The sequence below is a fragment of the Lathamus discolor genome, chromosome 2 (genome assembly GCF_037157495.1).
Source record: "Lathamus discolor isolate bLatDis1 chromosome 2, bLatDis1.hap1, whole genome shotgun sequence".
NCBI classification, from domain to species: Eukaryota; Metazoa; Chordata; class Aves; order Psittaciformes; family Psittacidae; genus Lathamus; species Lathamus discolor.
The window spans coordinates 17,841,960-17,856,260 of NC_088885.1; the positions used below are offsets into that span (position 1 = coordinate 17,841,960).

General features: G+C 40.2%; 1 protein-coding gene across 1 annotated transcript in view; it reads left to right on the plus strand.

The window, feature by feature from the left end:
• The window catches only part of CHN2 (chimerin 2), a 166,711-nt gene that overhangs the window by 141,435 nt on the left and 10,975 nt on the right, over positions 1 to 14,301 (plus strand). The window contains exons 7-10 of the mRNA XM_065665960.1: positions 72 to 149; positions 6,784 to 6,868; positions 9,290 to 9,463; positions 11,200 to 11,277. Coding sequence (XP_065522032.1) covers positions 72 to 149; positions 6,784 to 6,868; positions 9,290 to 9,463; positions 11,200 to 11,277 — 415 coding nt within the window. The remainder of the gene's footprint in view (positions 1 to 71; positions 150 to 6,783; positions 6,869 to 9,289; positions 9,464 to 11,199; positions 11,278 to 14,301) is intronic.

Consider the following 14,301-nt stretch of genomic DNA (forward strand, 5'->3'; position numbering starts at 1 on the left):
CCCTGGGGGTGAAGGTGGGAGTCAAGGGGGCACTTTTGTGGCAACCTCTGAAACTCTTTGCCTATTCACAGATCACCTCCTTGGTCAGAAGAGCAGCCTTAACCCAAAATGACAACCACTTCAACTATGAAAAAGCACACAACTTTAAGGTAAGCACAACTTCCTATTTTTGGATAAAAAGTTCTGTTTAGATGCCTCACATTTGGATTTCTACTGTGATGGGGTTTTCACTCGCCCATCTATATTAGCTCTGAGAAAAGTGTTGAAAAAGATCATTTTTCTTTCTGCTTTAAGTCCTCTTGACTGCGTTCTTAATATGTCTTTACATAGACACTTAATCCAACTAACAGGTTTGCTACTCATTTCACTACTTGACTGTCATTTTAGCTCCTTTTGCCCAGCTTCTCTTTCTTTTTTGTTCAGAAACAAAGTACTTCATATTGATAGTTTTTATCTTACAGTGTAACTATTTTTAAATGAGAAAAGGGCCCCTTTTCAAAACCTAGCAATTGTCAGAAGCCAGTAGGATTTTACCTGCAAACATTTTGATTGTTTCTGTTTTCAGAAGTTGAGGGAGCTGGGGTGCTCCCCAACAATAAAGCAGAGCACAGCAGTGGTATTGTTTCCTAGCTTTTGTTCCACCACCATATGCTAAGGAAATGCTCTCAGAGTCCCACTGAGCTATAGGATCTGAGCTTGTGTTTGCTTGTCAAACTAAACCAAATAGCTGGACAAACACAGGGATGCTTAAATGGATCATCTTTTGACTGTCTTATACATACAAAATCAGATTCTTGGGGCTTTTTGCCCCAAGTGCTGTGTCTGGCATGCTGCAGCAGGGAAGTGACTCAGCTTTGGAAACAGACCTTCCAGGCAGCTTGTACTAAAATGTTTTGCCAAAAGGACCGTGCTGGTTTCAGAGTATGCCAGCCAGTTACTGTGTCTAATGCTGTCAAATTGTGGTTTGATGGTTATCGGGATGGATACAGAGAGAATAAGAGGCTGTAGCAAGACAAGAAAGGAATGCATCTCAGCTTTGAAACCTCAGTTTACTTAATGCTCCTTGAGGATGCTGATCTGGGTCACGGTCAGGATAATTCAACTCATTAGCAGAAAGAGAATTTTATGGTATTTATTGTGGCCTGTCAAAGAAAAAAAATTAAGGAGGAGCACTGATTAAAATTATTTCACTGATTTCCTGGTCTAGCAAAAGAGCTTCACTTCGTATTTTTTTATGTATTCCACTGTGCAGACATTGCGCTCCTCTGCAGTGCTTCTGCTGTAGTTGGTAAATCAATAATTTCATATTAGTGAGAAAAGCAAATAATAGCATCCTTCTTCTCATTCTCCCTCCTTGACCCAGTCTACAGAAAAGTCAATATTTATCTCACTGATTGGCACTGAAGGAAATGGGGAAATACTCTGAGTTTTCTTGCTTGATTAAACCAGTTTTCATTTTTTTCTGGGTTTTGCCCTCATTATCGTTTAATATCAAAACTATTTTAGTTTAATGAGAAAATATTTTCTCATGACTGAGACTTTTTTCCACTTTGACCCATGCATTCTTTCCTCTTCAAAATTCCCCTGTTTGGGCTTTGATTTATAATTGGACATGTGCCCAGTTAACTTTGCGTTTGCACAATCTAGCTGTTGTATAGTCTCTGGTCCCTTCTGTTTCAAAAGAGTCATAGTTCAACTGGAAAATCACATGATTCATGTATATATGTATTCAAAGGCTTGACAGGAGAAAATTATTGTTTCATCCTAGTAAAGGCAATAAAAAACTTAGGGAAGAAACATTGTCCAGAAAGGCAAGTCAAAAGTGTTACATTTACTTACTGAACAAATATGTTCACTATGCAAATACCGTTAGTTTTCCAAAGGAATATACTAAAACATGGATTAAAACAAAGGAATATATTAAAAAAATTTGTAGAACAAAAAATGTGGGTAGAAGCTTAGAGTAGAATTTTTTAGATTTAGAAGACAGATAAATTTAAATCTAATATCTTTAATATATTCATTACGTTAAAGGGTTAAGAAATCATGAAGAGTAGCTTCATGGGTCCTGGGGCAAAATTCTTAATGGCTTTTGACAGCACTCAGGCCATGATGATATGGGATTTATCTGAAGGAGAAAGCTATTTTGCAGACATTCAATGAGTTGTCTTCCCCATTTTTAAGTGAACACTGACGTGTATTGTATCATTCATTTTACTCCATAGGAACAAAGGTTATGTGTCAGTGTCCCTCATAATCTTGTCATAGGCAATTCTTCATGAACAGACACTTTTTAGCTCTTATCCTTTAGCCATGAAGAATCTTAAAAATGTAGGGCACATTTTCAGCAAAGCTGATGAGATTTTTGTAGACCATGCAGTGAAGATCCTACCTACTGGATGAGAGAAGGAACAACAGAAAGAAGTAGACTCAAGGCACAAATTCAGAGCAAGGACAGTTCTCCCTCCATCCTTTCCAAGCTAATACAAAATAAAAAGGAGAGCTGGAGTTTGAAGCATGGGGGTACCACATTATGCCCCTCTGAGCATCCCCTTCCTCATTCAGCCTCTCTTCCAAATTTCAAGGTACTCATGACAAATGAACAAAAAAAAAGATTAGTATCCAGACTGATTTGTTAATCTGGGTTCATCCTGAGCATACAACGCAATCACATGGATTTAGGTTTGGAGCTGGTGTCTGTCTGGCAGGACAACTTTGCATAAGCCAGCATAGACACACCGTAACTCAGGAAAGAGAATGAATCTCTGAAGCCCTGCTTAGGAAAAACACACCGGTATTTCTGTAACTCTGTGGGTGTCAGCCTAACTGGATAAACAAGGTCCTCCTGCATCTCATTACCGATAGGATCCAGCAGGGTCATTGGGTTGTGCTTTACCTGACAACTTCAGTGCGGTCCCAGCTGGTGGTGAGGCCAGCCTCGTGCCTAAGGACAGCAGTGTGGGGTTTGGGGATGCTCCATACATTTTGTCCTAGGCTGAGAATCAATGAGAGGGCCTCTGTGCTGCTATAAGTGAGCCAAATACAGCTGAATAATATGCATTTACCACAGTATTGTGCCTGTTTGCTGGTATGGCGTGGGCAAATCCCATTTGCAGGCAGGCCAGCAGAGTAAAGGCAGCTGATTGCATACAAGTCAGAAGATCTGCTGGGAGAAAGGATACTCCGGGATAAAATTCTCCTTGTATTAATCACTGCAGATCAACACTGCTTCTGGGAAACAAAGGGTTTGGGTGAGGCATTTTTACAGACATCATGAAGATCATGTGTATGCATTTAGACAAAAATAGCAGCAGAGTCAGCTATTCCTTGCAAACAGCTCAGGTTCAGCAGGAGTCCACAGGAGAGCACAAATGTGCATATATTCAGGTGAAAGTATGAAGAAACACTTGTTTTCTTTGGAGCCAAATAGAAAAGTTTTCAAACCCAGGTCACGTAAACAATAAAATTGTCTCAGAACCAGCACTATGTAACACCAAAAAAACCCATGCATTTCAATTGAAGGCAATGTTTTAGTTTGTGTCTGCAATATTGCTTTAAGGGATTATTCTTTTTTTTTTTTTCCAATATATTGGCACTCCTTAACTTTGGACTCAGTTTCTCTCCTCTGTGAAAATGGCTCAGACAAACTAAAAATGAACAAGATAGCACCTATGGCATGAGGGGGGAATTCTGCTATTTGGAAGCAAAGGCACCAGATGGCCAAAGGGCCAAAGTGCACAGGAAGGCAGTAAGAGTCACACAGCATAATATGGGGTTTGTCCCACAGAGAACAGAGGATGAATGTAAGCAACAATTTTTCATTGAAAGAGCTGGAAAGGAAACAGAGTGAAGAAGATGGAAAGAAGATGAAAGAGTGAACAAGAGAAGTACAATGTATAGTCTGAAACATCATGTTTTGGCTTACATGAAGAAATACTTCCCTGTAAATTCTTTTCAAAGACAGAATGATGTATCAACTGTAGCCCAAGCAGCCTGAGCCCATGGTCTGTGTACACAGAGAGGTCTCCCAAGACTGCAGGATGGGGTAGGGACCAGTAATAAATAGATCTTCATCACATTTCCAGAGCACCTCAGCCCAGCCCATCTGTAATGATGTGGTTACAAAGGATGGGGTAAAATCTAAAAACCCATCTCACAGACCTAAGACCAGCTGCTTCCTCTCTTGTTTAAAATAGAAATGAGGCCAGTCTTGCAGGCAAAATTCCTATTTACCATTCAAAAGTGTTGCGTGCAAACTGTGGGCTGCGTTCGAGTGTTGTGTTCATAACAGACTTCCCATTATTTCTTTAAAATTAATGGCAAGCCATAAGAGACTTAGTTCAAAACTGCATCTTAAGAGATTTTTTGCACCTTTATTAAAAACTTCGGAAGATCTCCCTTTTTCAGTTAGAGATAGTGAATATTTCCCTGTTCAACTTGACCGGAAGCCACCAAAACTAGCTTGTCACAGGACATTCCAGCTGGGAACTGGCCATTTGAGCTGAAATGCTGATCAGTGAAAAACTGAAGTGCATGAATAAAGAGAGCTAAACCTTTGAGGGCCACCAAACAGAAGGGAACAAGGGAAGGATATGCAGTCAGCATTTCTCAGGTGGAGCCCTCAGCCAGCGCTGATGACTTTCATGTTAATGACAGCGGAGATCAAGGAATAATCAGCTGGTATTTTCTAAGTATGCTGCAGTGAGATCAGCTGAAATAAGCTTTATGTAAAGTGAGCAAGTAGGCCCCAAATATCCTAGCAACTGTGATGGACATTAAAAGTGAAATGCAGTGGCTTTAAAAATCCTGAGTGAGCTTTTACAGCCTCCTCTCACAAGGTTGGCTTTTGTAAACGGCTGCAAAGCAGAAGACAGAGATCTTCCCACAGCAGATGATTTTCACCCACAATTAAATGCAGGTGCAGACCTACTAATTATGTGGTTATCAGTCTAAAAATGGTGAAGATGCAGGCATAATTATTTGTATCTATAGCTTTGTATCCACTGAAGGCCACATAAAGTGTATGCCTGAAACTCAGGTCATCAGCTGATGTTAGGTATGAATGCTTACCCCCACTAAAAGCCATGTCTGAAAATTCATGCTACCCACCGTGAAAAATAAGATAGAATGCAAAAGAAGTATGTGTCTGTATCTGTCAATCTATCTCAAACTGTACTGCAAAGTGTTGCTTCCCAAGATGACACATTTTTCTGAGGGGTAAAATACCTTTTCAGAAAACAAATATGGCCAGTCAGACATTCCAGTTTTGACCTTTTACTGTCACAAGGGAGGAAGAATTACTATTGCTTTAAGCTTATTCATGCAATTCAATTATTGACTGTGAGCAGTTGGTCAGGAGTCATTTGTGGTCACGCTCACATTTTTATCTTTAATCAGAAAGAGAGGTCTGTGTTAAAATCATTCTTGGGGAATGGACTCAAGAGTACAGGCTCATATAGGTGTGATCCTGCAAGCAAACGGGGCCAAAACATTAGCAAGCCAAATGCTTGGCTTAAAACTTCACAAAGTTTGCCTGAGAAGGGCAATGACCATTTCTTTTAACTCTATGAAAAGAAAAGAGCAGCTCTCTCCAGCCCAGGGGGTGGAAGTGGCCTTTCAGCCATCCACCCGACGGGTAAGAAAAGAGAGAAGGAAAAGAAAGCATTAGCAGCCAGAGTGTGCATGATTTATGTTTTGTTAAGCTCAGTTAAGTCTCTGGCCAGCACTAGCTCATACCATATCCATTCACACGGATATAGACCTCACTATTTACTCTTGGTTTCAATGAAAATGAAATGCTTACTTTACCAGAACATGCATCTTAAATAAAAGAGTCTTCCACTGTAGCCTTGGAAAAGCAGTGGAGTAAGCAGTGGTGGTATGCAAAACCTGGCCAGGGAGCTGTGGGCTCTGTTAGCAGGCCATTTTATTCCTCCTTATTTACTTATATTTGGACTGTAGCAAAATGAAGTTTGGTCTATTGAAAAAGAGCCTCCTGACATCTTTTCCCTCTGTGAGTTCAGTTCACTCACTAGAATGGGGAAGAGTATCGTTTGCTTTTACCACTAAAGGATTCCAGTGTGCAAAGATCGTTACCCAACTGCTGCCTGGAGCGGCTGCACAAATGATAAAAAATACCCCTGATATGTATTTAGAGCAATCACCTCAAGGTTTTTTTCAGTGTTGTTGCATAGAAATGCACATGTAACACCATAGTCATAATGTGTTCAAACCTGAGCAGTGCTCTTGGAACATGGGTCTCACACCGGATCTGTGGTCACGCATGATTATGGGGAACCAAAACATGATGCATTCAAAGGGACGCCCTGTCACTGCATGTTCCCTAGCTTCAAGTGATCAGCTGAAGAGCATTTGAATCTCAGAAACATTCCTGTTTTGTTTGAGCTACTCAAATAAAAGCACTGGCTGCAGTTCCTTGGGTTATTAGTTTTACTTTCTTCTCCTTTGCCTAGTAAACCTGGTTTCCTGCCCTTTGCTATAGCTAAAATGTCAGCTAGCAGAAATGATTTGTTTTCAATGTTGTACACAGCCCAGTTCTCTGTTATGTTAAGCCTATTGAAAGATAAACTTAAAGATCAAAGCAAATTTCTGTTCCCGTGGTTTATTTCATCTAGACTTTGGAAAGATGTGGGCACTGTGTGCTAAAGATTTACTCCTCCTGAGTCTGCTGTTGTTTATCTGTTTCAGCTGTTCCATCTGTCAGACCATCTGCCTCCCAATGACCCCATTTCTTCTTCTTTTCCCCTCCTGTTTGTATTACAGGTCCATACGTTTCGAGGTCCACACTGGTGTGAATACTGCGCCAACTTCATGTGGGGTCTCATCGCTCAGGGAGTGAGGTGTTCAGGTAGCCCTTCAACATCTTCTGTCATTCTCTTGAAATGCTCAGACACCTCTCCCGCCCCCAGCCTGCACTCCCTGCTGGAGGCAGGGTAGGGATTACTTTACAGAACAAGGCATGAAATCCTCCTGTGTAACTTAGACTGTTGTCATTTACCCCATTAGCTGGTTTAGAAATGAAGCCATCAGCCACTGGTCACTGAGGATGACATCCTTTCGGTAGTGCCTTGGTCATGTGTGTGCCTTGGTGTATTGATCTTTGTTGATAACTTAAGCATAAAGGATTGATCTTTATGATCAAGTTATCCCTGAATGTCTTAAGAAACAAGCCCTGGAAATGGCAACTAGGCTTCATAACTCATCATTTTGCCACCAATTGCTGAGAAGTGCCTTTGTCTGCAAAAAGACTGTCACATGTTTCCTATAAAAATACCATGCATTGCTGCAAGCCTGAAGAATCCCACCTTGAGGGAAAGCAGAAAATGCAACCTTCATTTTCATAGAAGGATTGGTTTTCTCATGCCACTATAACTGTATTAGCATTTTAATCGTGCTTTAATTATTTAAAATTTGTTTTTCCTTTTGTGGAAAATAATCATCTTGATAAAGTGCAATAATCATCACACCATGAGCTTTTGGATTCAGCAAGGAAAAGTATTCAGTGCACTGCAAATGGGATTTCATTATTTCTATGGACCTTCAATCCCTTTCATGTCTCATCTGAATATGCTTCTGTCTTACCTCTCCCTGCCCTGACCTCCAGGCATTCCTGATCTCAAATTGGCACTGAACATATCCGATCCTAAAGTCTGCCTGTCTTGGATAGAGGAGTTGGTTGTTACATAAAATTTAGACCACAGTTTGAAGGATCAAAATACCTTTTACAGATGCACAGTTTTAATAAGTGCAGTCTCAGCTACTGCTATCTGGTCTGCCTGTAGATGAATAATGCTAACACAAAGAATATGAGGACATTAAAAAAGAGGAAGAGGAATAGTAGTTTGCTTTTCAAGCTATCTGATCTTAAACACATGCAAAAACTTACCTCACTAATGCATAACACTGTTTTTGTTCACATGCATAAAATATTAAACTTATGAGAAGGCTTATTTAATATGGAACCTAACATTCTCCCTCATTAAATTGCAAACATTTAACTCTAAGTAAACAGATGCATTTGTATTTAACTTTACATGCTTGGAGAACAGCACTGAAAACAATACAGGGAGGCTCCTGACTGCAGCTGCTCACATTTGTTTAGATTTCACAGAACAATAATGTATTATGCAGTAATAACTGTATGGAAAAACACACAAACACCAATGCAATTCCATTAAATGTGTAGGTGTGTTTGTAGTGATTATATTATTTTGCTCGATTAATATTTTATAGAGAATAACACTGAAATGTGCTGCAAGGAATAGTGTCATATTTACATTTTTAATAGCTCAGGTAACAAATCTACATGAAAAAAATAGTAAGTAACTTGCTAGTGATGATATTAGTTGTGTGAAGTTATCCCAAAGGGTACTGTCAATGATGGGCATGACTGGGAAGCCATTAAATTAGGAATCAGAGTTATGTGAGATAATGTAACTCACAGTGGTAGCATTTGCTTTAAGGCTTATAAATCCATTTGGCTGAATATTTGAATCTATTAGAAAAATTCAATTTGTGGAGGTGAAGCAGTGATCTTTAAGTTAATAGAAACCCACTAGTGCAACCAAGATTAGGATTTGACACTGTAGTAAGATACCAAGAACCATTTGTAAAGTGAATCACTTTTTTACATTGTGCCTTTCACAGCACTTTGTATTCTTAAACCGACCTACAGACTAAATATAGGGGACACTTTAGTCACCAGTAAAGTGATGAGACAGGGATGGGAAGACTGCTGATGTGGCAAAGGGAGCCAAAATGCAACACTGCAGGAATGGGGAGGGGAGGCACTCCATCTCAAAGCACTGTCCCAGTTTGAGTGCTCAGGTGAATTTTTGGTCCTTCATCCATTAGCAGCACTAAGCCACAAGCTGGCCAGCAGAAGACCATCATTACTGTTCTAATCTTATAAAAGGCTAATATATACCCAGTAGTTAAGGCTATAATACCCAGTAGTTAAGTCCCACGGGTTCAAGTGCAACACCTAGAGCTATGTGTCTGGCAGTGAACTGACCCAGACAGCACAAAGGGGTGTGAGGGACATCTAAAGGTTTTACAGCTTTTTGACAGCTCTGCTGGAGCTCACTTTGCTCACCATAGTTTTTTTACAGATTTCCATGCTCATCTTTCTCATCTCCATTTTATTTATTCTAGTTTTGTTGACTGATGGGGAAGTTATGCCTCTTGCTTGATATGGCCCAAGGAAATAAATTGTTAAATAAGACCTATCAGCATTAGTATTAATTAACCTTGCTAATTTTGCTTACAGACTGTGGGTTGAACGTACATAAGCAGTGCTCCAAATACGTGCCCAACGACTGCCAGCCAGACCTCAAGAGGATAAAGCGAGTCTACTGCTGCGATCTCACCACGCTAGTGAAAGCCCACAATACCCAGAGGCCGATGGTTGTGGACTCATGCATTCGAGAGATTGAAGCAAGAGGTTTGTGTGCTTAGGTTAAATGAATGATTAAATGGAGATGACTTAAGTGCTAAGCTCAGGACAGGGTAGTATGCTCATGCGCACTAAAGACAGGATGAAAGGAGGGTTTTCTTAGTGTAGGTGATACATTGCTTTCCATTAAGTAGTAAAATTAAATCATGGCATTTCGTAATGCAGTTTCCTGAAATGCTTTCTGAAACATGTCAAAACATGTATTACGTTACACTTCTGAAAGGGGTGAACTTTAAAGTGAACTTTAAGTTCATGTCTGTGTGTCTTTTTTCATTATTTTCTTTTGACATACCTCGGGACACTTCCAATTTCAGAGTAATCAGTTTAAATCAAATCCTTATTAATAACCTTTCCAGACATTATGGGCAAGAGAACAGAAGTGATCAGATAAGTGAGGTCACAGGCAGTGGCATTTTGTGGTATGTCACAAACTGCACAGGGTTTCGCATGATGCTAAGCTGCTGACTGATGGATACCATAGATCAGGTGTTATGTCGCAGCCAAGACTCCATCTTCTGACAGGTTTTTGGTACACAGATGAGTGACAGATTGAAGAAATGCCACATCCCTTCCAACACAACACAGTAATGATCACTTATTTTTGCTTTGGAAAGCAAATGTCTATGTCGTGCTGCCTAAATTTCCCTGTTAGTCGTAGTTTCAGCACAAGTATCCCATAATGTTGAACTCATGGCATCCCAGTAATCTGCATGGCAACATGCTGATGCTAGCCGTAGGGATTTCAAAGCCACGCATCATCTACTGAAATGAATCAAAGACTTACAAATAAATCCCCTGCACCGCTCCGTAAAGCTCTACCGGGATTATATCATCATTGCAGGAACAAATAGAATAGTTTTGACTAAAACGGAAGAGCTTCACTGCAATGATATAGCAGGGAGCTATGTTGTATTTGAGATCTAATCACTTGTACATTTATTAAGATAAAATCTGTGGCTGCTTCGGGTTTTTTAACATCTTTAAATTTCTTTCTTTAATTGCCATAGAACTACATAAGATACAGATTTTGTTCTGAAGAAAACAAAGTGTATTGAATCTTATAAGTAGGTTTTCACTGTGCACAGTCACAATTAGGAGTTCTGGGTTTAAAATAAATAATGTGTGTGTAACTTTGCTTGCCTTGCTCTGCCTGCTCTGCTGGGCTGCCATGCATTTAATATTGGTCTGGAGCAACGAGGGGAGAGTTGTGCAAGCAGAAGGGACATACTGAGGTGGAGAAGAACAATATCCGTCACATCTATCAATTTGTGTATAAGTAAAAGCTGACAGCTAAACTGGGAACAAACGTGCTTATAGGGAAAGACAGTCTGTTACTTGCGTTGCTATTTATCATTAAGCAACTAGTAAAAGGAAAGGTCACCTCTAAAGCTTTGTTAATTGTAGCCAAATCCAGGAAAATCTCCCATGTAAAATGAATAAATCATGATAATATCTCATGCCCCACCATTAGCAAATTGCAATATTTTCCTCTAACATAATCAACCATGTAACTAACAAAATCAGGAAGCATGAATTCTAAAATTCTTTAATCCTTTAAAAAATTATTTAAAATTATCTTGGTCATTCCTTAAATGCTCCAGAGTTTCACATTATAATTAATACTTTGTTGCACTTACTAGATCTCTTGTTCTTGCTTTATTGGTTTTAAGGCTAAATATATGTTGGTTACAGAAACTAAGTTAACCAAGAACTTTTTGTTTCAGGTTTAAAGTCCGAGGGCCTCTATAGAGTCTCTGGCTTCACTGAGCACATTGAAGATGTGAAAATGGCCTTTGATCGAGGTATACCATTTTTTAATCTTGTACAATTTTAATCTAAGCTTTCAGTTCTAGGACTTTTTAGTTCTTCTGAGGTTTATATAGGTACTATTGCAACAAAACAGGCATATAAGCATTAGTACAGAAAGCATCCTGTCTTTTCCGAGTTCTTAAATTAATCTGTAGTCCTTTTGATAAGAAGAAATCATATTTCATCGTTGGAAGGAATAATTAAGCAATAAGTAATGGTAGGCAGAAGGCTAAGTGCTCAGGGGACTGGATGATTGCTCAACTTAGCAGCACGGCCTGGGCTCCTAGTTCAGGTATGAGCCTAGATAGTACCAGGGGAAAAATTCTTAGTCCTATCTTTAGTAGATTTAGTAGTGCACTGCAGTACAATAATCTAGTTATGAGAACCAGGAACTTCTACTGGAAAATCATTCTGTATGCAGCCTTGTAGAAAGCACCATACCACTGTGCATGTGATTGCATCTGCACAACAAATGAGAGGAGCATTAAGGAGATTAATTGTACACCATGTTGAAAATCTAATAATTAAAACACTGCCTGATTACCATCCGAGTAGCCCTTCTGAAATGATTTAGCTCATTACATTGGTTCTGCTTGTGCACACAATCTCTGCTCTTGTGTCAGTACCCATTTAAGTATACATGTAAGTGGGTGCAGAGTATGGATCATCAACAGAAGTACATTTTCAAGGACATTTAAGAAGTTACATAAATACTCTTCTGCTTCCCCATAAATAGTGTTTTCCTTCCTACTTGATTTTTATCAGTTATTACCTGTAACATGTTTAGGGAGACTGACATAGTCCAATGATTGTAAGCCTGTGGAGATGAGGCAGGTCCAAGTCAAGCCAGAGTGTCAGCCTGTGCGTGAGGGGACTGACCAGAAGGGTGAATGGCCAGGCACAGGCATGGCCATGGTGCAGCTGAAGACAGCTACATGTTACTCAGGAAGGGACTGGGGTCCCACAGGCAAGCGGTGAGGGAGCTCCAGGGGAGTCTGGGCAGCACCAGCAAGGTCGTATGGGTGGCACATCTTACATTTACTGTGCCTGAATACTTCTTTGTTTGAAGACGGTTTGTCATGAATACATCACTGGAAATTCCAACTAGGGATTTCCAAAGTGACTGTTTTCATGCTGTATTGAAATATCCTTTAAAAAATAACACATATTTGAAAATGTCTTGGATGATGCAATTGTGAACATAAACACATAAACACACATAGGTGAAAGAGATACATACTGATATATGACTTCTATCATGGGAAGATACATTTTGCAGGCGTGCCACGTGAAGCAGTGCTACTGGGAGGGTCACAGTCCCCATAGGTCCCACTCTGTTCTCAGCAGGTAGACCTGGCCTGGCAAACCCTTTTGTTCTGTGTGTTAATTCTCCTCTAAGTATCTAACCTGAATGAAACCCAGAAGGAGAAGCACAGGTTAGAGAGGAAAGAGTTTGAAGAAAGCAAATGGAGATTTATGTCTAAGCATGACTTTAATACTGCTGCAGCTATACTTCCTTTGCAAATGCTTTGAACCATTGGAGTCAGTTCAGTTTTACAGACAGCATATCTTTTATTATTGCCTCTGCTCATGGCCTAATCTGGCCATACATACTTGAATTAGACCCACAGCAAGGAAGAAAGTGTGATTTACTGGCAAAGAAGGCAGCACCTAGAAAGAGAAAGAGTAAGGTCAGCAGCAGTATCAGATTTCCAAAGGAAAAAGAGAATGGATAAATATGGAAGCAGAGAAAGCAAGAACCAAGTTGCATACAAAGGCTGTGGGGAAAACCATTGAGCGTAAGTTAATAAAAAGCTGTGTCTTAATTTTCTTTAAACAGTCTCATGAGGGAAAAGGGCTAAGAAAGGAGAGTGTTGCCATGAATAATGCTAAAAGCAGTGGAACAGGGAACCTTGTTATGAAAATTGCATGACTAGAGACCGGAAGCTCAGAACTTTCAAAACTGCAAAGTTTTGAAAATGCTTTTTTTCCCCTGAACAGAGATGGAAAAGCAGAAGGAGTTGGGGGTTTGGGTTTTTTTTTTAGCAGGAAGGGGTTAAAGAAAACCAAACTACACTTTTTGTTCTGACTTGAGGGCTGTGCAGCTAGAAGGTGGATGTCAGCTGGCAGAAGGTTGAATTGGCAAGATGCTTCCACCCTGACAGCTCAGGGCTTGCTTCCCTGTCAGATCCAAGTTTACAGAGACTGGCACCCCCCGCTCCTTAGCATCCCAGCCCAATGAGTAGGAGGATCACTTTTCTGCTGCCTGGTTACCTGTGCTTAGCTCTAGAAGCCAGAGCAGCAGTGAGTGGACTATCCCAAGGATGTGGAGTATCCCAGATCTCTGAAGCAGGTGATAGAGCTGGGACAGAAGGGAGCTGAGAGCCAAGTAGCAGGTCTCACCTCCAGCAGTGCCTGGAAGGCTTTTGTTCAAATTTCACTTTCTGCCCATAAGGTGAAGTTTCTGGGGGTTCCAGAGCTGTTGTTTCCACATTCATCACGGGAAATGAACATATTTTTTGCAAAAGTAAAAAATGGCAAAATAAAGGAAAACCTGTCTGAAATATCAAGTGGAAAATTCCTGATTGGTTCTGATTAATAGGTAGGTGTTGCTGCAGAAATAGCCATATCTGTGGCCACGTCACTAGCTCAGACATCTCTGGAGCACATTGTGTAGCAAAAAGGTAAATATGTTTCAACAGAGCTTGGGATAGTTGCTGTCAAAGGAGAAGCTGAAAGCAGGGGTATGAACCAGAAAAGAGAACTCTTTTAATCTAATGGATAGTCTTGGCACAACACTAGAGGATGTACACTGGCCAGGAACAGATTTAGTTTGACAATTTAAAGACCATTTTTAACTCTGAAACAACCTTGTAATAAGAGTAGGGATAAAAACCTTAACTAGTTTTGAAATGGAAGTTGAGGGGTTTATGAGAAGGATTATATGGCATGGTGCCTGCAGTAGCAGAGCACGCTGCCATTACAAAGTTCCCTCCCAGCCCATTCTTTCTGAGTCA